We start from the raw sequence: 24,667 nt of genomic DNA on the forward strand, positions 1-24,667 counted from the left end.
TGAAAAGAGACTATGGATCATGGTGGAGAACTGACTGAAGCTGAGCTCTTAGTGTAATGTCATGGCCAAAAAATGAGCTGATGAAATCCTTGAAGTATAAACAGGGGGAATCAGAAGGCTATTTTACCTCTGTATTTGGCACAGTATTCTAGTAGCAGTCACATCTATGTCCAGTTAGGGTGTCCACAGTTATTTATGTGAAAAACTGGAGAGGGTTCATAGAAGAGCTGTAAAGGAGGACTAAAAGATTGGAAAAAAAAAGTCCTTATAGTAAAAGAATCGGATTATTATGGAGAACACAGATTTGAAAACATGGGACTCTTCAATATAACAAAGTTATTTAAAGAAGAGACAGTGGTTTAGCGTTTAGACCAGAGACAAATCATGGAAATACTTAACGTGGCAACTAGTTAGTGCCAATTCCTTCACAAAAGTGGCACTAGAGTTTTTTTTTTATTATTATTCTATATTAATGTCCTCCCACAAGGCAGCCTGTACTAAATGAACCAGTGTTTGAATCACTCTTTATGTAGTGGAGAGAGGATTGCATTAGATGAGCAGAACAGCCCCCTTTTCATCCTATAATTTACTAATCAAGGAACAGAGCACCAAAAAAGCCTGAATCACTGAGTCTATTAAGATATAAACAGACAAAAATACAGCATGTATGGGTGATTTTACCAACTTGTAACCTTAAACAGTTTTCATCATGCTGCAATTCAACTTTATGCAGAGCCTAAAGCATTCAGGTTGAAATTTCACCCCTGCAATCCAAACCAATCGATCGGTCTAGCTCCCCCCAAAAAGGGGCTCTGCTGGGATTTTAGTGGAGCACAGAGGAGGTCTGCACAAAGCGATTCCCTCTTCAGCAACTAGCGTTTCCTCTCGCACGCAGCAATGCATCCTTTCAAAGGATGGTGCCTTGTTTTGGCATCAACACAAGTTTGGCAAAATTAATGCACCAACTGTGGGAATTGCAGCTTAAAGAAGTTGTGTGTGCATGCAAAGAGGACACCAGTAGATTCTGGAGCTTGTGATTGGTTTCAGACGTTCTCCCCATCGGGACTCCCAACACGGTAAATAAAGCCTCGACTTCCCCCAAATCGTCATTTGCTAGTCAGCACAATGCAGCTTCTCCACATCGGGACACCAACACAGCTACTCTGCAACACTGAGCTCACTCACAAGTACATGAAAGCACTGTAAAACTCAAGAGATCTGATACAATACGGTTCGTGCCGCTTGCTTATTTTAGCAGCTATCGTTACCCTCGGGGGACCTCGAGTGGTGTTCTGTAATCTCGCTTAGTCTCCTGACGGCAGGACGGAAGTTCTTTCACTATCGTTCTCAGCTTTTTACCGTGGTGAAAAAGCAGGGAACAACGACGTTTCACTGGTACGAACAATAATCCAAAGCCTCAGCAGGGCTCTGTTTACTGCAAAGTCTATCCTCAGTACTCTTCCTTCCCTCAAAAAAAGGCAAAGTGGCCGTAAGCCATGGACAAGGGAGTTTAAGATATGTCACATACCCTTTCCTCTTCCCCACAGATATGCCTCACACAGATATGCAACAGGTTTAGGTAGCCACACTCCATCCCACCCAACTTTAGACCCATCGCAAGGCTCCTGAACTGCCCTCTACTCAACAGAGTGAGGCCATCTGAGAACACCAATGAACACAGCAACCCCACGGGATGCTGGTTTAGTTTAAAAATCTCGGATAAATGGCCCAAATTAATGGATGAAGCTGGGTCTGGATGCTGGGACTTGCAGTCCAGAGACTGCATGAAGGTGGAGCATGGCTCAGCTGTCTGTATTTTCCAAGTAAGAATTGAACGCAACAGGAGACCAAGCAGCCTACCTGGTTCCTTCCTCGCACGTCCTCTTCCTTTTGTCTGGGCTATAACAATCTCAGTTTCCTCCTGGGTCATTTCGGAGATTTTCTGCAGGAAAAGCTTTTCTAGAGCTTCTGCCATTAAGACTATGTCATCCCCTGGCTGGATTAATAACAGATACAATACATTAGGCAAGGCACATATTTTCAGAGAACGGACTGCTATAATCTAAAAAAAAAAAGAAGAAGAAATCAAAATTTGTTTTTTGTTTTGAAGAGTTTGGGCTTTTCTCCATTTAATGCCAAATTTAATTGTAACTGCAAATTAAACATGAAACAGAGAAACACTTCAGCGAAGATTTTGCAAGGTTAGGGAAGACGTATAACTGGGGCTGCAATCTGTAATCCTTTTAACTGCCCAGCTGAACAATTCCTATAACTTTGCTTTAGAGTATTTTTATCCTTCTTAGCACGCCTGTTTCTCTTACAATTCAATGGAAAAATGTGTAATAATACTGTCCCAAGTGCTGAACAGATGGAGAATCCTTGCCCTAAAGGGTTTTCGTGCTAAAAGGCACAGGCAGATGATGGGCAGGGACCTGGCAATTCAACACACAGGCAAACAGATGTATCAATGAGACATGAGGGATTATTTATGGGCAGCACAGGTTGATTTTTGAATGGAGGGAGGAGGAAAAACAGAGGAAAGGAATGGAGGGGAAAAAGAAGAACAGGATTATCACCAGCTTGTCATTCCCATCATCTCGAGTCACCCGATCTTGCAGGTGTCAGGGAAGAGGTCTTTTAGTAAAACATTCAAGGAAGAGGAGGACAAAGAGGAGGAGGAGGAGGATGACTGCTGCACAGGTTTGTAAGGCAATTTTCCCCATGCCTGAGCAAACAGGAGGATTTTAAGGAAGAAGCTGAGCGCTGTGCAGGAGAGAGGTCAGCAACTTTACCAGCAACTAAATCAGGAGGATGGACTAAACTAAGAGAGCGTTAAAGATCAGGAGCAAAAGCTTACACATGCAAAGGTCAAGGAAGATGTAAAAGAGGGCTTAAGATTCAGGAAGAACTAACTGGGGATCCAGTGTGAAAGGTGACTCCAGAAGACACCAACAAGGTTTGGGATCTGGTTCAAAGTTTTTTTGGTTTTGTTTCACTGAGAGTAAGAAGAAGAAGAGAGAGAGAAGGGCAAAAGCAATAGCCTAAGTCTTCAGATTGATGGTGTGATGATAAATGAACATCCCATCAGTGTTCATGAAGAGAAGAGACTGAAGAGAAGAGAAGAGACGCCCGCTCATGGTCAAACAACCATGCTTGCTGACAAGACAGCGTGCACAAAGCTGACCGACATACGGTTTACAGGCAGGCCCCACGCAGTCCACAAGGCCATTTCTTTTATAGCCTACATCTTTTTCTGCTTCCTGGCTAGAGGGAGGTCAATGAAGAACTAGGAAGACTGGGGAGATCAGGGAGAAATCTAGCAGGGCAAAGGCACTGTGGAGAGAGGGGAGGGAAAATGCGGCAACGAAGAAGAAGGAAGGATGTATGTTAATAATTTGAAGCCTTTCAGAGCCTGCCCTTATTCAAGTTGCATAACGCTGGTTCAATCCAGGAAAGACCAAGTCCAAAGGCATGGTTCAGAGGGACCAAACCAAAGAATACGAGAACATAAAACCCAAAAAAAGGCAGAATGTCCAGCAACAAGTAGAGCCTGCCTGGATCACAAGTTGTTACGGGGTTAGAGATGGTGCAAACGGTGTGCAAACCTTGAGAACCAGCCAAAAGTAGTCATGAGGGACATCAAAGACCAGTTCAGAGGATTGGAGAAGGAAGAAATCGTTTTGGAGATTCAAGAATGGAGGAGAGGAACTGCAAGCAGCAGCTGCTGCTAGCAGATACGATTTGGTTGGGACAAACCGGAAAAGGGTCTTGCGCGATGCTGCTGCGAGAGGGAAAAAGAAGGTCAAAGAACGTGAGGGTAAAGCAACAGAGAGAAATGGAGAAATACAGAGAAGAGACCTAGGAGAAACAGAGGGCAGTAGAAATGAGAAGGGAGCAGAATCACTTGGGCACACGGTGGAAAAGATGCAGGCAGACAAGGAATGAAACTACTGGAGGAAAGGCTGATGGCCTGACCACATCTTACCGCCTTTTGTTTTGAAGATAACAGCAAACCCTTGGCTCTTACCTGTTGCACCTGACAAGATAACAAGGTGCTTCTTGGGACATCTTGTGCTCAGTATAGCTGACATGTCTCCGATAATCCGATGGGCTTCCCATCATCACAGAATATCAAAACTCCACGTTTTCACCTTGTTTTGGCCTACTACAGAGGCTACTTCCCCCCAATGTCATTCCTAATGAAATTCCTAAATGCCCTGCTCCCTGTCACTCCGTATTTTTTCTCCTGCTTTCTCCTCAGGGTTGCACAGCCATATGAAACAGTTTCCAACACATCTCACACTGCCCAGAAGGGAATCTCACATAGTGTGAGACCAGAAACAGCCATGACAAAACTCAATGCACTGCTGCATTTATCACCTTTTTCCCCTACAATCAGACTTCATGTTCAAACAGCTTGGCCTTTAGCTGCTCCTTAATAAAGATAGATATAGAAAAATGAAGGATAACCCTGCAAGATTGTTCTTTCCAAGTATTTGATAGCGCTCACAGCTCTGCGCCAAGTCATATCCTAAGAAAAGCTATGCTTTTCAAATCTGGGGTTAAGAAAAGAGAAAATCCCTTTTAAAGGGTTTTGTAATCCTTTTTTTAAAAAAAAGATTTAAAAAATTCTTTAAAAAAGAAGAAACCACCTCCACACTGATGATATCCACTAACAATTCTTCTGCGAGAGAACAATGCAAAGGCAGCTTTGTCCACGTCTGACTTCTCTGCAGAAGACAGACGTGCCTGAACTGCCATCAGTTTAATGCTGTATGTTTTTCTGAAGAGGCTAATCTTGGTGTTGTTCCTTCTAAGGACTGTTAAAATAAGAAACGCATTCATTTCTGAACTGGCACAATGAGGACGGTAGATTCCCTCAGAAAGCTCAGATTAAATAACTTATCATACCTTATTGTAGATGTAACAATTTGTAAACATTGTATTAAAGTCCTGGATACATTCTTGAGCATTCCAGTAGTAGTTATTCTCCAAGCGCTTCTTTATTGTTCCCATGTCCATAGGAGTTTTAATAATCTTATAATAATCCTGCAAAAGGGCAGAGAAGTAAAGGTGAGCGTGGAACCGAGAAAAAACAGCAGAGCAAGCTCTCACAACACATATTTACAGGGAGGCGCAGAGTTTAAAGACCAGGCATCCTCATTCTCATCGCTGGACTTACCTGGATGCATTCTCCAAACCTAGCAGACATACGGCTGCGACAATCCCCGTATCTCCTCAACCGGGTGCCTGTCATCATAGTCATCGTCAGCCTCTCGGCTGCAGTTTATAATTAAACTTATGGCAAACCCTACAAAACACTTCCCCACCTTTTTCACCACCTCACAGAATCACAGAATGGTTGAGGTAGGAAGGAACCTCTGGAGATCATCTAGTCCAACCCCCCTGCTCAAGCAGGGTCACCTAGAGCATGTTAGAAAGATCGTGTCCAACCTCTCTGGGCAACCTGTTCCAGTGCTCTGTCGCTCTCACAGTAAAAAAGTTCTTCCTCATATTCAGGGGGAGCTTCGTGGGTTTCAAGTCTGTGCCCGTTGCCTCATGTCCTGTCGCTCGGCCTCCAGAAGGAAGCGAAGAGTAAGGGCATTTTCTTTCCAGAGGTTTGGCTGGCGCATAGCACCAGAGCTTCACTCTACCAACTAATTCCTCCCGCAGCAAATGAAGGCATGAAAACTCCTAATTCCGGCCTTTCGGTTTGAAACGGAGCTGGGTAACACCTAAAAATCTCCTATGAAATGAATGACCCTTTGCTACAGAGAGCAAACAGTTCACGTATTTAATGCGGGAACCCAAGGAGCAGCAGGGAGAGAGATTTACTACAGGCCATTAAATGTTTCCTGCTAATATAAAGGAAAATGTTTCTATTTTTAGGATTAACGTTTAGTAAAAAGGGCTGAAATGCCGTTGCTATAGAACCAGTGCTCTCGACATGTAACTATGAGGTTGTTGCTATTCCAAAGAAATTACGCAGCCTAACGCTCAAGTAATAGATTATATATTTAAGCACTATGGTATCTTAAAACAGGCAAGAAAAAGAGGGCGTTACCATAAAGCAAACACACGTTACGCAAAACCGTAACTCTCGAGGGACAGCATCTCAAGGAAGAGAAAGAAATGGAGCAAACCTCCTCTTCTTGTAGTAGCTCTAAGGCTCCAAAAACGGAAAAGATGTTTCCATCGTTTACAATAATAAATTATCTCTAAATTACACCGACTTTTGCTAGCTGCCTTGTGTTTTGCTCTTGGCTCTTCCCTCAAGCTCCTCCTGTTGATCATGCAGCCAGGGGAGTGAGGAAACGGGCAAGGCTCAGCCTTCAGGAAAAGGAAGAGCTTCCACGGCCCCCCTTCCAGCGTGCGAGGCTCTCAGCAGCGCTGAGCACCCCTCGCATGGCTACGTGCCCCACCGCTTTCCAAAGCCAGCTCCTCGCACGCGGGACTCCGGCAGCCGGCGATGCCAAGATTCACGCAGCACCAGAAGGCGCTGACGTCAATTTTATGGAAAATAATCTCAAATGTTTCCCCTTACAACATGACTTGAGTGCTGTTAGCAGCTTTACAGGGCAACGAGCAGCAGAGCCGCGGGCAGCCTGGCGGCTGTCGGAGCGCTCAGGAACTCCATTAAGTGTTTTGGTCTCCTCAAAAGTCTTTGCCAACTGTGGCAGAGCAGTGGAGATCGAGCAACGGATTATATATAGGGTACTGTTCCCCACTGAGCTGTGGGGAACAGGAAGGCAGAGCCCTGGTTGACAGAAGATTTGCTCCTAAATAATGGTGCTCAATTGGGACAGCACAAACCACTCTGTAGTGGTAGTCTCACGGTCACATACTAAATGACTCCCCAAATATTTATTTATTCCTATTTTATACTCCTGTATATTTATACTTTTATACTCTCGTATATTTATACTTATGTCCTAGCTGAGAAAGGATGATTCTTGATCACAAAAGTCTACTAGCCAAAACACTATGTGAGCCACTGAGATTTCCACTTCATCTCTATTTTCCAAAGACCGATGCTATGATTTCAGAAGGGAGGAAAGCACACTCAGCGCCAAAGGCTTCATTTTTTTCTACCGTTACACGACGAGCGAGCCAAGAAACCTCAGTTCCTCAACCTTTGGTTCCTGTCGTCTCAATCTCTACTTACAGGGAGGTTCAGCTTGACAGCATCCACGGGCTGCTGGAAAGGCCACGCAAACTGGTGCTTCCATAGCGTCTTGAGCACCACTTTGAGCAGATACTGCAGCTGGTTGGTCTGTCGCTTGGGCTTGTTGGGGTTGGAGGTCTCCGGCGGAGGGGGGTTAACACCTACAGTACTGCCTTGCTGGGGTTGGGCCTGCGACTGCGTCGTAGACATTTGGGTAGTTTCTAGTCCATCCCCCATCACCGGCAAATTTCTCAGTCTCGTCCCAGGGCCGCTCTCCGCAGACATGCTATTGATCCCATTGCATTCCTCACCAGACACCCTGCAAAACAAGGGGAATACAGACAGGTCACTTTGAAACACGCTTTCAGGGTGATGCATCGTTTATAAACAAACCAGCAGGCCTTCCTGAGGCTTGCTCGGACACCTAGGCTTTGTGCCCTGGACGCTTAGCGACAGCGTTCTGTTGTCTGAGAGCGCCTAGCAAACAAGCGGTGTCGTTATTCTAGATCTGGAAGTAATAAAGGATACTCCGAGGAAACCTGCTGTCTCCTCCCAGACACACAGCGGTGTTTTCTTGCAGCTCCTTAGCGAGCGTCATTTTGACCCCTGCCCTTGCCTAATCTCATCAAGGAGGGCTCCAAAATGGACGCGGTCTCCTTTTACGTTCTCAAGAACATCCCCAACCTCACAAATGAAAATAAAACCAGCAAAATTGCACTAGCGTTCTGCAGGTGCACAAGCTGCTTCGGCTCCGGGCCTCACTGAGGGTTCGGTTCGCCTGCACTACTAAGAGAAATTAAGTTAGTGTCAGCGAACTTCAGTTCTTTATATTGCTCTGGCTAGAAGGGTGCAGGATAGCGTCTTTTCGCTCCTCTCAATTTATCAGTAATCCTGCACTATTGCAAGACAATCTCCTCATCCCACCACAACATATCGGCTAACCCCAATTTAACACTGAGTTCTTCCATGTAGGTGAACTTTCAAGCTTTCCTAACATGCTTCAGCTGCATTATACAGCAGACTGACCCGCTCTGGGGGGTAATTCACACTATCTGCTTTAGGTATGTGATATAAGGATCCTTCTGAAGACCGGAAAGTTGGAAAAAACAGCTCTCTGCTGCTTCTACAGAGTTCATGACGTAGAGAAGGTAAGGTAGCACTTCAAAGACATGCAGCACGTGCATCTCCTTAAGCTAGAGCTGCCTAACGAGTTGCCACGAAGTCACAACCGGGCCTCGTGAACTGGCGGATCCCCTATGTGGCAAATCCACGCTCTAGCTTAGCTGGTGGGATCTTTCTCGTGTACACGGAGCCCATCTGTATTCTCGAGTAAGCCGTCTAATTCAACGCTGAGAAATCTAACACGCTTTAACGCATACGGCTATTAGGTATAGAAGACAATTTGTGCAAAACTAAGTAATATTGTTCACGTATTTCAAGTGGCGCTCAGGGAAAATGAGGAATAAAACATTCGCTCTTTAACGTATCTTCACTCACGGGGCTATAAAAAGTGCTTTCTCAGCTGGGTTAGAAACTAGATATGTATTTTTTAAAGCATTCCTTGGCCAGCCCTCTGCGACCTGGAAAAAAACACTCCGCGCTGAGGCACCAAACTCAGCCAACCTGTCCACATATATTTTGTCCAAGTAAAATCAGTATATGCTCACTAGAAGCCTCTGGCTGAGTTTTTTTTCTTGCGCCCGTATAGCAGCCCAGTATCTCTGGTCGTCCTCCGGGTAGGGAGACGTCATCTCTACGTGTTACCGCAGCAAGGGACTAACGGCAAGAGCGATAACACGTCTGGGAGATTTTACCTGCAACGTCCCTCATTGCTTCGGAGGCACCAGCAAGCAGAGCTCTGTAAAGCAACGGCCAGTCTCAAACCCCTGCTTTAAACCTGCGGTCCATCGCCTTTACCGGCCCGAGAACGAAGCCGACCAAGTAACACGCTAAGGGGAACATCGGATTTCGTTCTCTGGCCTTATAACTTTAGCATTTCAACTCACAGAGTTTCGAGCAAGCTCAAGTGTCTCGCAGGGAATGTACTTGCTGCTAGGTCACAGACTGCAGGTCGCTGCGGTAGGCCCAGGCTGCACTCTCCTTCCATCGCCTGCGATATTTTGTGAGGTTTTTAGCTGTAGATACATGAGTATCGTATTCGTGGAGCTGTTTGCTCAGCTGAGCTGTCCCCTGAAAAAACTCCTTGTGTAGAGTTTTCATGTTGCACCTAGTTTTCTTCCATCCTGCTTTTTTCCCTCCCCCAATTAACCTGCCTGTTCTCTGTGAACTCTTCTCAGAGGAGCTTTGGCTCAAACATGACACGATTTGGATGCAATTTGGATTTTCTCTCTGCAAAAATCCCTCAAATTTTGCTTCCAGCTTGTGCTGCTCCCTCTAGGTCAGATCTCAAGCTTGCACGTGAAAGGAGGGCTGCTTTCTCGTGAGCGACAACCTGTCCTTATTGAACCGGTGGCCAAGCAAAAGGAATCCTCTTTACTCACTGCAGGGGCTACATTACCTTGTAGGATACATTGCCATATAATTTTGCCCCAGAAAATGATGCAGAGTCAGAAGTTGCTTGGCTTGTCCATCTATCTTCCGTGGCTTCAGGCACAAATGCCTTTAGATACTGTATCTGATGAAACAAACAAAGCAATTAATCTGAGGCATCAACGGAAGGCATCAGAAATGAAGGCGACCTCCAGAGTTACCCTTTTTAAAAATTTTTTCCATTTACCTGAATCATCTACCTTCCGGGCCCTGTCCAAGGAAATGGGGTCGGCTGCACGTTAAGTCACTGCAAACTCAAGACACCTCTACAAAAAGGAGGAACCGGCCCCGTTAGCCAAGGTTCTTGCAGGCATTTTCCGCTTTTACGGAAAAGCTCTTGCCCGCAATCCAGAACCTCAAGGGCTACGAGCGACCGTCTTCCTTTTGCTCCCTGTTACAATAGCTCTCCAAGAGCCAACTGTAAGAGGAAGCCAAGGATTCTTTAAAGCGAAGGGAAAATGTTTCACGATTGCTTTGATTGCTTCCCATTCCACTTAAGATCCTAACTACCGAGCTAGGGTGTAGAATATTGCACCCGGACACTAACCGTCTCCCTTTTTGACACACGTATCGCTGTCGTCTTGCTCCTTTGGAGGGATCCTAACAGTCCCTCGGGTTCTGGAGCTCTCTCTAATGCACTACCAGCTTTTTTTAACAGATGAGCTGGAAATATAACCATTTACATCGTTCTCCTGCTCTCTCACCGATAACGAATGCTTTGACGCTCTCATCCGCTCTTCTTTGAGAAGATTAATTCAGCAGAGGAACACGGGTATCACAGAACTGACCGCGTTGCTCTGCGTGGTCAGGACATTCCTGGATGCTAAGCAGCTGCTCTACCCTTGACCTGCCTCTCATCTCTCAGAGGGGAAAAAAACCAATGAATGGTATAAAAAATATATTCTCAGCCACAAAACAAAAATTTAGAGGAGCTTAATGAAATTCTGTCTAGCAAACCCCCGTATCCTTAGCAGTTAAGGCTCAGCAGCAAAATGGCAAAGAACAGCTGCAGTATGGAAAAGCAAACCCAGATTTTTACTAAACAGGCAGGTGTTCTCCTAACTTATCACCATCAGCATTGGTGACCGCAAAACCGTAGGTAACTTCACTGGTGAGAGGCAGGCCGACTTACTGCAACGTTGGATGTTCTCGTTCGGCAGAACATACGTTTATTCACAGTAATACGAAAAATCAGGGAAGACGGTTACCTTATTAGTGTGATTAGGCAACACCAAGACTTTACGTGCACCGTTAGATGAGGAAATAATTCAAGCGTGTGACAGACATCTCAAGGACCTCCAGTACAGCAGGAAGAAACCTCATGGGAAAGATGAAGACTGATGAAGGGATGGACTGGGTCAGCCGTGGCCTACAAGCCTCACGTGGCTGCTTTTGGGAAGGCTTGTATCATGCCAATGGGCAAAACTATCCCAGATGGCTTCTCTTCCTTTTCTCTGTATTTATCTGGTTACCATAAATGGTCCAGAACGATTTCCCTGAAGAAGGGAAGATCACACTTCATTGCTGTTGCATGTCAAGGCAGTAAGGTGGAGAACTCAAATTCACGCAGGCTGCATTTCCCTGCGCGCTTACGTTTTATAAAAACTCCAACTTTTTCCCCCAGGGAAGAGCCACCAAGCTGCACAGGGGCTGTCCCGCAAAGCCAGCTGCGGCATCTCTCAAGCCAGGAAGGGACGGGGCTGTAATGCAGCACAGGAGCCGGCAGAGGGTACTGCCAAGCCACGCGGAGGAAGGAATCAAACGCCTTCGGAAGAACATCAAAGGCATCGCGGTCTACAGGGAGGCTGGACTGAGGGGAGAGGGCGCAGAGGATCCTCAAAAGAATGAATTCAGTAGCTTTGCTAGCAGAGAGGCACAAGCAAAGTCAGAAAAGAAGAGAAACACCAAACTTGCTGTTTGCAGAGAAAAATTAAGTCTTTGAAGACCCGAAGACCCAACTCACTAGAGCAGCAATGAGGAGGAAGCCTGAAGATGGAGGTCAGCAAGATAGAAGTCGCTGAGGTGTTTAAGAGCAACAGAACGCAGCGAGGAAGGAGGGATGTCGGGCACATTCAGCTTGAGACAGCAGCAAGTGCAAACACATTAAGAAAAAAAAACGTTTGCAAGTTGGAAGGGAACCGTAGGACCTCTTTGAGGCATCGCTTTGTATTTGTGCACGTGCACTGGTTGCTTTGGGCTGGTTGTTTGAAAAGGGAAGATGTTTTGGACCAAAGCTCAGGCCACGAATGGAAGGGCAGATCTGGCAGTGGTACCAAGAGCGTGAGCGGAGCAGGACCCCGCAGAAGAGGAAACTCAGGAAGGTTTCACCTTATGAGAGACGTCCTCATCTAACAGCAGGAGAAAACCTGGAGAAGATGCTACCTGGACTTCGCTTTAAAGGAGCGACCAACTACGAAGAGAGTCCGAGATCTTAACGCACGTGACGGCCCAAAGACGGCAAAGCACACGCTAACGCGGGATGTGGGAATATCAGGAGGGCCCTCGAGGAGGCCTTTGCTCTTCTGCAGAGCACGTGCAGGAATGACTGGTTTCTCAGACGAGCTGAGCCACATCCTGAACGAGCCACCCCAAGCGCTTCTCTTCTCCAGTCGCAGCCTGAACAAAGCAGCAATAAATTAAACTTTACAATGCTCGTTTGCATGGGGCTTTTTTAAAGCAACAAAGTGACCTTGCGGGTTCCTTTAGACGGGTTCATTTCAGGGCGTTTGTCCACCCAACGGCTCCCGAAAGGCAAGTCACCGAAGCAGAAAACAGATTTTACTTTATTTTCAGCTATAACGCCGCTACGCCCAGGGAAGGGCTATTCTGGGAACACACCGCTCCAGAGGATGCGAAAGCACGGCGCAGCCTACGCTCTGCGTTCAGGAGAAAGGCAGCGAGTCGAAGCACGGGCTGCAGACGAACAGAGGGAAACAGGAAGTTAAGCAGATCGACATGATTACCCCGGCCCTGCGGCTACCCCAAGGCTTCCCTCACAACGCTGCCGCCCGCGCTAGGCACCTGAGGAGGAAGCACAGATGAAAACAATTTATTTATATCACGCAGGTGGTTGGATCCAGATAACGTTGGCAGCACAGGATCCATCTAAGTGCTTAAGCTCTAAATTCAGGAAAATAGCAATGTGCTTTTAGAAGATAGACGAGGTTTTGGAAGCCCACGTGTAAACAGCAAAACGACAACGGTGTATTTTCCCCCCGAGAGGCATCTCAGGTCTTTGGGAATTATCACAATATCCAGCAACTGCAAGGACAACTCGGGGCGGATCTCAGCAGGGATAGCTCAGGTTAGCTGCTCCCGAGAGGCCATCGGCGAGCGAAGGCGGCCCAAGGGCGCTAACCCGCTCCCGCTCGAAGCGCGTCGGCCTCCTGTTCCAGGCTGCGTTTCCTCCTCCTGCAGCGCTTTGTTCTGCACAGTCGTCCCCGGCCGTAACCCTGGAACCGCACGTGACTGGCAGCGTGACTCACCCGAAAGTGCTGATTCACCCGGCCAGCCCCGAGCAGAGCGCCGAGGAGAGCGGCGCGTCTTAGAGCTAAGTTTGTGCCCCTTTACGGCGAGCCTCCGCGCTCGGAACGAGCGGGAAAAAGGTGTTTGCTAGCAAAAAAGCTGTGGGTTTCCTTCAGGAGCAGACCTAGAAGGGAACTGCTAGAATTACGCTAATATTTAAAACTCTTAGCTTGCAAAGCCACCCCCCAGAATCCAAGGTCTTCGCTAAAGGCACGTGGACACCCTGAAACGGTATTGCATAAAGGCGCAAAATGAAAATGAGAGGAGCGAACACGTAAAACAGCCCACAAGTAAACAGAAGATAAGGGCAGAAGATATATTATATGCAAATACCTCCACAAAGAGGCTGTAGCAGCAACAGTTGAAAAGATCGAACTATCAGATTCCCAGTGGCCAGCATTCTCCTAATTTCGATCCTGCCGAGACAGGAGAAGAGCACCAACCACCCAAAACCTTGTATATGCAGAAGAGAAGGGAGAGGAGACAGCTTTAACGGCTCAGCGCAAACCCAACGCGTCCTGACTTCTGTATTCCTGAACTTTACGACCTAATCGGCGTTGTTTCGGCCCGTTCCGTATTCAAGATTTCCGGTAAAGCGCTCTTTGATGGACAGCAGCTTCGCCCAACCTGAGACGCGCGATGCCACCGCAACCCTAAGAGAGAGCTCGTGCTGCTCTCTGCCCAAACGCTCTTCCAATGAATCAACGCCAGCCCCCAAAGTTTCATCCGGGAAGCGCCCCAAAAGCGCTATTTGTTTCCGTTTCCCACGCTGATGAGCGTTGGTTTTATTCCTGTATGTACGGCTCATCAAACGCAGGAAGGGATCCAACGGCATCACTTGCTCCAGGACCCGTTTGGTTACCTGCTATCCATTTCAACGGGCGTCCTACCTCTCCTACCTAGAGGCCCCTTCCATATCCAAAGCCGTATTTCAAAGAGGAGACAATAAACGGAGCCAAGGGGAAACTTCTCACCTCAAATTCACGTGGGAAGCAGATTCGGGCTCCCACTTCTAAAATTTAAAAGCTGAAAACACCGACTGCAGACGGCTAACGGTCCCAGTACCCGTAACACGTTGCATTCACGGGCGCCCAAGGGTGCATCGACTCGCCCGTTGTCCCCAGAGCTGAAAAGCCGCCTACGATCGAGAAAGGCAGCTTTACGGCTGGCGCTCGGACAACGAAACAAGTAGAGACGGTGACTTTGCAAAGCGCCTGTTTACGAGCAGGCAGGCTGAGGAGCCTCGCAGTTGAACGGACAATAAAAAAGTAAAAATAATAAAAAATAAACAGCAGCTCCTGCTGGACTGGATGGCCATAAAGACAAAACCCGAGCCCGCGTTATAAAGAGGCCTAATAAAACATTGACAGAGATGGGTTAGGTCTGGTTTGTGCCTCCCACAGGGTTAAGAGCCTGTTTCACCTGGGAGTCTGCATAATATTTTAACAGGGATAATTGGCATCTCTTTAAAGTAGGGGAACAGCCCCTTGGAGAAACAAGATCAAGCGCCGGGACCACTTGCACGCCTGCATAAATACGTTATTAAACAAGCTGTGTAGCTTCGGCATAAGGATCCAAAAGAGAAAAGGACAACCTTTATCAGGTTTATTTTATTTTTTATTTATTTATTTCCCCCCTCTCCTCAGAAACAGTATCACAGCAGCCGGGATCAATCAGTTGAAGCTAAGGTGCTGTCGGCGTGCGCGTATGTACTGAGAAGCGCTCGGCTCAGAGGTAAAACCCAAGCAGAAAGAGGAGAGGTAAGAAAGGAAACTGGATGGCTTTGGAGCGAAGTGGTTGCAAGAGCTGCCGGCTCCCTGTTCGATAGAGCTCGGCCAAGGCAGCAAAGCACGGTGAGAAGCTCAGCCACAGGTCAGCCGCGTGCCGGAACAAGTCCGGATCGATACGCAAGTCTGTTATGAAATGAGACCAAGGCTAGAAGGTGGAGCACTGTGTTTTGAGAGGCTCCCCCCGCTTCTGATGCGGCAGAATTAGGTCGGCTAGCTTCTCTCCCCCCTCAGTCCTTGCAGGCTACTTTCAGTTTTATTAAACAGGATGAAAACATTAAAAGAAGAAATAGCTCCAGTCCTCTTCCCTCCAGGAATGCTAAGGATCGACAGCACCTTGAGTGCAAAATGGGGACACTGCCCCCAAAGCAGCAGCTCTATCTCCCCGCAGAGGAGCTGATGGTACGTCTGGCTGTTTTCCAAGTCCTGTTTCAGTTTGGCTGTACAAGCCGCAAGAAATGACTCGCACGAGGCCAGGTGGAAGAACCACAACCTTGAAAGACTTATTTTATTAGATAGGGACCAAAGAGAAAAGGAAGCAGCTTCCACCCATCGTTAAGCTCAGTCGAAAAGGGAAAAAAAAAAAAAAAAAAAACCACACAGGAGCACTGAGCTCGACCTCGTTCTGCAACGTTCACGGGACAGCTGTACGCGTAACTGAGGGGTTAACGCAGTGACTCAGCCGGGTGAAGGCAGATGAGCGCCGACTCTGCAAGGCGGCACGCGGCGCGTCCGCTACTCGCACCGCCAAACAGTTTTTGCGCAGCGGTTGGCTCCTTCTCTCCAGGCCTGAGCCGTCCGCCTGCTCTGCTGCCCGGCGGACAGATCGCAGGAGGGGGAAAAAAACCCTCCCTACGCACCGTCGAGGGCAGCTTGGAAGAAGGAAAAAAGCTCACGCACGAGCCAGGGTAAGCGGGACTGCGACAGATGTCTAACCATGTTTAGTTACATCATGCCACAGCTACTTTAGACAGTTTATTCGTAATTACACAACTTAAGCATAGCACAGAACCGAAAAGACAGTCGAAGCTTTCGAAAGCCAGCCGCCTCGCGGCAACTGTTTTCACGAAAACAGCGCGATTCGCACAGTGCCGGCAGACTCCGTTTCTGCCGGATAACCTGGAAATGAGCTGGACTAAACTTCAGCCTCGGTTTTTGCAACCGAAGCAAGCTGCGTTGCTGGCTCTAACGATAGCACAGAAGCACTTTAGCACAACTCCAGTGATGCGACAACACGCACTGGGATACAAAAGTATAAAAAAAAAATTGTGTTTTATCCACATGGAGGCTACTGTTAGAAGAAATTTATACCATACCAGCTGAACAATTGTAATTAGACAACGTGCAAGTCATTTTTAAAGGAGGGAGCTTCAAGAACACTTCTGCAGCAAGTGTTGTGGATTTTAAAGGAGGCCAGGAGGCGTTATATCCATTTTACGTGCCGCTGAGTTAAGCCAGTTGATTCACAAGTTGGGACTGTCGGAGGCAGAGCTAAGATTTCCAAATTCCTGGGTATAGGTGCGGAACACGTCCTCCTCCTTTTCTTCCTGTTACATACCAATACACAAAGCCAGACGCTTCAGAAACATCTATGACAAAGATTAATCCACACTGGGTTCTACAGTGCCTCAGTGGAAACTGCAGCATTCTCCACCTGAATTGAACTCAGGCACAGACAGGACTTAAAAGAGCATTTTACCTTGAAGGAAACAGCTACATCTAAAGAGATGAGACAGCAGCTCTTTTCAGCGTGATTCACCTGAAAACAGAAGCTGCAGGTGACTGGTGCAGGCAGACGCCTGCACATAGGTAGAGAATGAAATCCCATTGCTGGTATCTCCCTCTACTTATTAGTGCACAGAAAGAGCTGTTGCCTTTTAAATGCCTATTAACATATAAGCTTTACTCTTGCCTTCAGCTGCTTTCGTCTCCCAGTTGGCGTTCCTTCTGGCCAAACCAGGTCGCTCCTCTTTCCCCAGTAACCGGGCCCGAGCATCTGCTTACAAAAAGAGCCGTCACAACATCAGAGGCATCCGTTCTTGAAATGCGTTTAATGTAGATGCTTTAATGAAGATGGCACTGGAATTTCACACTACGATACAGAATATTTAAAAGCTAGAAGATCTCTAACTACCATGTAAGATGCAGAAAAGTGACAGTCCCACGTTAGGCTGTCAAGAGACCTACCAGTCATGGACCCCTTTTGCTGGGGCTAGTGATCACCCTGCACGTGCCCTACATGCAGGGCTGGAAAGCTGTCCCCATTCAGGGCCACCGTTTAGCAGTAATCCTTGCAAGAAACGGGACATTTCACACCGTGCCCTGGCTCAAAGGTTCAGACTCATTCGCAGCACGAGCGCCTTTTCGGGCTCTTATGTAACCTCCCTTTGGCAAGTAGAGCAACTGCAGGCACTGCAGTAATGTCAGCTCACAAATGCCCACGATATTTAGCAGCTGAAAGCAAGCACTAGCTCTCCTGCAGAGTCCTCACTACAGTACTAAGTTCTCAGGTCTGCAGTCTCTATTACTTTATGCCTACCTGACCTGACAGTGTAGTTCCCAGCGACGGAAATGATTTCCAGCCCAGAAAATACTACTTAGTTTATTTAAACTCAGAGGAATAGAATTTGCAAGCCCTACACCACAGCACAGCTTTATTCAGCTCTTTGCAGCCCACATCCCAGGATGTCTTTACTATCTCATCCAAAAATGAGTCTACCAGACCTTCTTTTAGAGCCAGCTTGGGGGGGACATTTGTTATCCCTTGTAACACCTCATGTTTTACAACTGAGGTGGGACTGAACTCCTAACGAGAAAAAAAACGCTAGCAGTTAATTCCAATTCGCGGCCGATCTGCCCCTTTTTCAATTACGCAATCTGTGTCAGTGGGGAAGCACAAATAGGATTACTTTTCCATCTGACCGATTTAGGCAGCTGGTGAGAACAGCATCCGTGCCACCAGCCAGACTGCATTGTCTGGAACAAATCCAATGGTCATACCGCAACGGGCTGTTATTAGAAACCTTAATCCTCGCTCACATGCTTACGGGGAAGCTGACCTCGGCGGCTACCTGCGCAGTTCTCTCGGGCAGCTCCAGACTCATGGATGTTATTCAAGCACTTCCTGCTTATCTCAGCTCCATTGGCTCACTCGTGCTCCGGGAGATGCAGGCTACTCGCGTCCAGCAAAAGCTTTGCAGGCAGATGTTGAACTGCGTAATTACTCTGTCCGTTCTGGGCCCTGAATGCAGCAGCTTCCTAGGCTAGAAGAGTTTTATCTATTCTTTTGTCCCAAAGGATGGGATTTCTCCTTCCTTCCTAGAATGAGGACACAACAGCAGCCAGCCTGACTGCTAAGAACACCGAGAAAAATCTTTGTTCAAGCTTGTTGTCCCTACTATTTCTTTGAGCGCACCAGATTTTGTATATTTTCCCCTATTTCTAGGCTCCGTAACTCAAAGGAAAAAAAAGGTAACAGTAAAGTGAAATCACAAGTCGCACATCAAATATAACCAGAGCTTAAACACCCATGAACTCTCGCTTCTTTTGTGCCACAAAAACCCCTGCTGTGCTTAACACCAAAGAACGGTCCCTGCCACCAAGAGCTTATGCAGTCCATGCTGTAAAGCTTTCGCAGCGTTTGAAAGCCTGCACAGTTCACGGGCTTTTACTGAACTAGCAAAATTATACTGAACAATGTATTAAGTAGCAATAGACAGCCAGAGAAAGATTTATAAGAACATAGATACTCAATCCACAGAAACATCAATTTACTGTAGATATTCAAACAAGACTCAAGTGGCCTGATAAGCTAGCTCATTAGCTGTTACTTGACACTTCTTAGAAATAGAAAGAGAGAGAGAGAGAGAGAGAGAGAGAGAGAGAGAGAGAGAGAGAGAGAGAGAGAAAGCCCTAGATAATTAGGATGATGGCTCATAATTGAGACCTTCCCCCTCAAGGCTCTTTTTGCAATTCCTACCACCATCCTTCTCACCAAGGCAGGATTGGAGGCTGCGTGCAGTTAGTGCTGTTTCTCTTTCGGAGACTCCTGTTTGAGCCAAGTAGAAGTGTTCCAAAAAAGCAGCTCCCATTTGGTTCAGCCTCACAGTTTTAAGGCAGTTTTTGAGCCACGCTACAAAAAATTCTCAGCGAATATTTTATCAGCTTTTTTCCTGGCTCAGCGCAGTTACATATTTTAAGTTTACAACTAAAACAGATCCGCTTTGCACCCACATTTAGTTACCAAGGTAATTCTCTGGACAGGATCCATTTCTGCTGAAAATGAATGATCCCAGAAACTGAAAACATTTGTGAGAAGTGACTGTGCTAGAGTATATATACTGAATAATTCACCCTGGGGTATCAAATGCAAACTAGAATTAAGGGATAAAAATCCAGTGCACTGAAGTCTTCAGTTGTCTCCACTCAGTGGAAAGAGCTGAGATGTCCTCAGCACCACCAAATCATCTGTCTTCTGTCCATCAACAGCCCCAGATTTTAGACATTTGAGTTTTTAAGAAAAAAATTCTACCACCACCGTTCTACTATGCACCTCCAACTGCCCAAACCACGATGTCAAGTCCACCATCTGCCTAGCTTGATGCCTCCTGGAAGTTTTGAACCTTGTGTCTTCACCTGGAAGCACCTACCCACAACTGCTTCAGGCCACCAGCTCTCATTACCGCCAAGCAACTGTGCCAAAGGGTAAGAATTTGCACGTCGGTACGTATCACCAGCCGGCCCACGAGAAAGGTCCAAGTTAGTCGGCTGCCAGTTATCTTGACAGTTAACATGTTTGGAAGACACTTCTGAATGTTTCCCCCAGAGGTTTATTTCAAGACAAACAGTGGCATCCACAACAGCACTGCCAGCAGCGGCACCAGCCTTTCCATGCAAATCATTTTTCTAAACTCAATCCCATCAACCCCTAGAGCACCAGACACAAGAGGACAGATGGAGAAGACTGCCGCAGAATCGAAGTGTTAGTGACGACAGAACTCAGAAAAGTTGACTGTTTTCAAAACCATCTCGCTCTCATCTTTAACTACAGCGCCAAATTTGTTAAGCATCTTACAGATATGACTCAAGCGTTAAGCTATTTCAATCCTTATAGAAAAGCATGTTGAAAGCAAGAAAGATTTGGTGCCCACTCCCTACGCCAGTCAAATACTTAAAAGAGCCGCTCTTTCCATTTCTGTGCAGAGACGAAGGATTCCCCCCCCCCCCTTTTTTGCCTCTTGCTGTCCACTAAGCAAAAAAGCCCTCCAAGGACAGGCTTTTCCTAGAAAGGCTGGCATGCATATTTAAAACATGGAGCTTTCCACAAGAGATTTTGGGGATGGGGGGAGACACACGCACCATAATAGTGTTTGGGCTGTGTCTGTAACCACAGAAGTCTTTCAACAAGCATATTCCTCCCACTTCAGCTTTGTCAAAACATTCAGGGGCTGCAAAGCCAACCAAGTACTTTTAGAGTGAAGTCACGAAAGACCACCACCTGTATACTTGGGCATTTTATGCCCAAGCTACCAGAAGGAAAACCTTTTTCAAACAGAAAAGACACCAAAAAGCACCCAAAAAGTCCTATTTGCCTGAGCTCCACCTCATCAGAATACAAACTCTCCAGAGAGGACAGCTGAGCACAGCGGTGTCAAACGGACTTCTGAGACGGAAGCAGCAGACTTCCAAAACCCACAGAAGGGCCATTTCAAACTCAGCAGCAGCCCTCAGACCACCCAGACATGTTCAATGCATTGCCAGAGAGGTATGAAAGACCTGTAAATAAAGCTGTATATATACATATAAGGAAGCAAATGAGTTTCAGGTAAACTCCAGTCAGATATTCTTAAACATCGCAAAAATAGGCCAAGATGCAGGCAATTCTGAATGACTGCAAAAGTCACATTTCTGAAGCATCTCACTGATGTGGCTCTCAGCTCGGCTGTTCGCTACCGTTTCTTCTGCAGGCTTATTCTCCCTGTGGGAACCAGCTCCCTTTGGCAAGACAGGTTTAAGTTTTGCATCTAATAAAGCGCTGGCACAGAAACGTTGGATCGAGCGTCAGCGTGGCTCCTGCTCCAACCCAGACACCGATTCCTCGTGACGAGCTGAAGTTTCAGTTGTGTTCATGTAATCTAGTCTCCAGTCACGCCTGCACATATGTAACTAGCAAACACTTCCAGTACAGGTACACAGCAGCTACAGCCTGCCCAGCATTTACTCACCCTAGAAAAGCTCTCAAGAAGAGAGGGCAAACAGTACTGCTTACACACAGCTGCAGTTTTAGTAGCCTTGCTTTGCTGCTGCCATCAGTATCAGGTTTTTTTGGTCGCTCCCCCAGAAAAAGACTGCCTTATTGGTAACAGGCACGGCGGTAGGCCTTCAAACGCAGGCGACACCGCACCTTGCCACCCCGCACATCATGTTCTTATCTACACAGCGTTAAAACTTGCTACGACAGTTACCTTAAATCAGAGTTGACCCTTTGAGGCGTTCTGTACGTCTTCACCAGCTGAGCCCTCTGACCTTCATTTTCGAAGCTACTATCGAAAGAAATACCTGTAAGGAAAAGAAATGCACATTATATAAGAATTATATCCCAAAAAAACTCCACCAGGATTGGTTAAGTTGCTCTTTTCAGGCTTTAATCTTTCACTCGTTTTCTTCTAGATTTTGTTTAAAGAAACAAAGCACGTATTGAGTCAGATTGGCCACAGCAGTGCATTCACGACAACATGGAAAACGGGGAAATTATGGAAAAGACATTGCAGCATCGATCTGGACACATTTAAGAAACCCCACAGGCTCCATTTTGCAAGCCAACAACTTAGACCTTCAACTCAAAGCCTTCACCCTTGGAAGCTTAAATATCCCGAGAAGGGGAACCACACTCAAGTTAAGCAGTCTAATGCCCCTCTCTTTCCCATACTCCAGCTAGCACAGTTCAATCACAGTATGCTTTCCTCCAAACAAAAAAAGACGAACCTGCAGTTGAGCTAAGCCTCGCTTAAGGGCTGGGATTCACCTGAGCAGCGTCTCCAGCCTCACTGATAAATAAAGCAGCCGACATCAAGGCGCCTCCAGAGAGTGACTCATTTGACTTGTCCGCAACCATGAAAGTTTAAGCCAGTTACGAGGCTTGGGCTTAACTCAACACGCTGGCTCACTGCTCAACTTCAGACATCTCAACGCTAAAGCCTGGGCTAGCGGCTTGCGAGAAGTCTACAACTAATCTGCAGCCCCAACACGGGGAAGCAACCACTCCAACACGCTTCTTTGATCTTTTTATAAGAAGTTACCTAAAAAAAGCATAAACAGGATTAAGTTCCTATTGTAGAGACAATCTCTAGTAAGACGACAGCTCATGGTGTGAAAAAGGTTCTTGTTACCACCACTTCCACGAGCGAAATTCCCCAGAGGGTGACAGGAGTGAAGTATTAACTAAGGCCACTTTGTGGCTTTGGAGAATGACGGGCACGGGCCGGTTACGTGGTTTCCTTGTCTCCGATCGTCCTCCCCACAGACAACAGTGGCCCACAAGCTCGCCCAATTCAAAAGCCCGAAGCGACGGTTCAGTAGTTTAATGAATGTACCCCAAGATCATCTTCTAACCTGTCTCCAAGCACAGCGAGGCTTAGAAGCGCGTGCTGCAATGCATCTGCCAGTCAAGCATCCTCTACCTGCCACATCTAGGATCAGCTCGCTTCACATTAAAGGCGATAAGGAGATTATGCTATTTCTTCATTGCTTACCAATGACAAAAATCTTAGTTTTACTTTACTGGGAAGTATATAGGAGATGCAGCCTTGTTTTTCCAACTTGAAGGTAATCTGCCACACAACAACACATAAACAAGTGGCTGGGTAAAGGAATGACCTGCTTAACTGCCCCAGCTAATTTTAGGCTTACCCCCGGTAAGCAGGTAAGGAAAACTAATTGCCCTGTATACACCCGAGTCACACAAAAGCCAGACTCGCCCTCCTCCCGGCAAAAAATAATTTAGGTCGAAAGAGATGTCTGGAGGTCTCCAGTCTAACCTCACGCTCCAAGCAGAACTAGCTTCAAAGTCGCAACGGGTTGCTCAAGGCCTCGTCACAACACGGCAATTACCGCCAGCTTTTAATTGGCGTTTTAGGAACAATTAAGTGCAGTTTCCCCAAAGTTAAACTGGTCTAGGCCTGCAGTGCTACGAGTGAACGTCGCGCACCTTTCCGCTGAGGCGGCTTCCTGAACCGGGCCACCTGGGGAAGACGGACATCAAGTCAGCGCGAAGACAAAGCGCAACAGTGGCGGGAACAAGCACAGTGAAATTGCGCCCACGTACATTAAGGGAACACTAAATAAGCTCACTAAATATACAACTTTATTGCTTGTTGGAGACTGAACCTGGAGATAAAGCCTCTGAAAGTTTAAAACGCTTGTGTTACGTGTCTACCTACGTTCACTGTCACTCGTGGTCTGTTCCAGCCACTTTGGCTTCCTCAGTAGAATAAAAACCTGAAAAGCAAGTCTAATCTGTCAGCATTAATGTTTCACAAGCATCTCCATCAACAGATCTGCCCCATGAATGCTACAAATATATCACTAATCACATTTTGCTTAACCGATAATGTAAAACACGGATTTAACCTCATGTCTTTTTTTTTTTTTTTTTTTTTTTTTGCAAAAGCAGTTCTGCTGACTCACATGAGAGAAAGCCTCTAACATGTGCAGGAAGAGCGTTTTCTTCATCTCTTTGGTCCCTCAAGACCAAACAGTGCAGTAACTGCCTGCTTAGAGGAAGAGGCCATTTGCTTAAAAACGCATTCCTTTAAGAGCCACTGAATGCGCAGAAGGTAGACCATGTTCCCCAGTAGGGACAGATTATTAACTCCAGACACGAGGAAAAAACACCCACGTATAAGGCTCTGCAAGTACAAGAAACAAGATAGAAATCTGTGATTTAGAGGGCCCACTATCAGTCTCTGCTATCTTTTTGTCAGGAAAAAATCGGAACGAACAGGTACTGTTCACAAGCTGGCAATCACTAACTCAGGGAAAAATGTCCCAGCTGTGATTAATGTGCACGTACAAGTTAGGACTCGAACAAGTGTATAGGGCATGAGGGTTGCCACTAAATAAACAGAAACAAAACAAACCATAAAATATTATTGTATTAAGAAAGCCTAAGATCAAGAAAACCACTGCAACTACTAACAAACAATTCATACGACGTGCAAAAAGACAGGACAGAGCTGCATTACAAAAAGGGTCGCATTAGAGCTAGAACAACCAGCTTGTAATAAAGGAGTTAAATCTATCATTCAAAAGCAAGCTACACAGATTAACAGTAAAACTGTGCGTAAGGGCTTCCCTTCTTTACTGACCTTAGTAGTAAAGAGTACGCATTGCTAGTTTAGCTTGTCAGAAGAATAATCCACACGAATGGTGAAACTTTAACCACTACAACTGAGAAATTAAAAGCTTCAGGTAACAACTAAAAGAAATACATTAACTCTGCTTTAACAGGGATGTCTGAGAATTAGAATATAACAGGCACTTTCACACAACATAGTGATTTTTAACTTTCGATGTTATGGGAGCTACTGACCCTTGAACAGCAATCTCAGAAAAACCTGCAAAAAGTATCTGATCCTTCTGA

At 46.5% G+C, this 24,667-nt stretch overlaps 1 protein-coding gene across 6 annotated transcripts in view; it reads right to left on the reverse strand.

Moving 5' to 3' along the window:
• BRD4 (bromodomain containing 4) overlaps positions 1 to 24,667 on the reverse strand; it is a 72,096-nt gene that overhangs the window by 25,362 nt on the left and 22,067 nt on the right. For 5 of the 6 annotated variants that reach the window (XM_062598437.1, XM_062598438.1, XM_062598436.1 and 2 more), the window contains exons 2-5: positions 21,492 to 21,585; positions 7,166 to 7,484; positions 4,912 to 5,049; positions 1,861 to 1,996 (exon numbers count right to left, since the gene is read on the reverse strand). In XM_062598437.1, coding sequence (XP_062454421.1) covers positions 1,861 to 1,996; positions 4,912 to 5,049; positions 7,166 to 7,450 — 559 coding nt within the window. In that variant the 5' untranslated portion in view covers positions 7,451 to 7,484; positions 21,492 to 21,585. Of the gene's footprint in view, positions 1 to 1,860; positions 1,997 to 4,911; positions 5,050 to 7,165; positions 7,485 to 9,683; positions 9,801 to 21,491; positions 21,586 to 24,667 lie in introns of all 6 variants that reach the window. The other variant, XM_062598439.1, reaches the window with a different exon arrangement.

The sequence above is a fragment of the Rhea pennata genome, chromosome 33, assembly GCF_028389875.1.
Source record: "Rhea pennata isolate bPtePen1 chromosome 33, bPtePen1.pri, whole genome shotgun sequence".
NCBI lineage: Eukaryota > Metazoa > Chordata > Aves > Rheiformes > Rheidae > Rhea > Rhea pennata.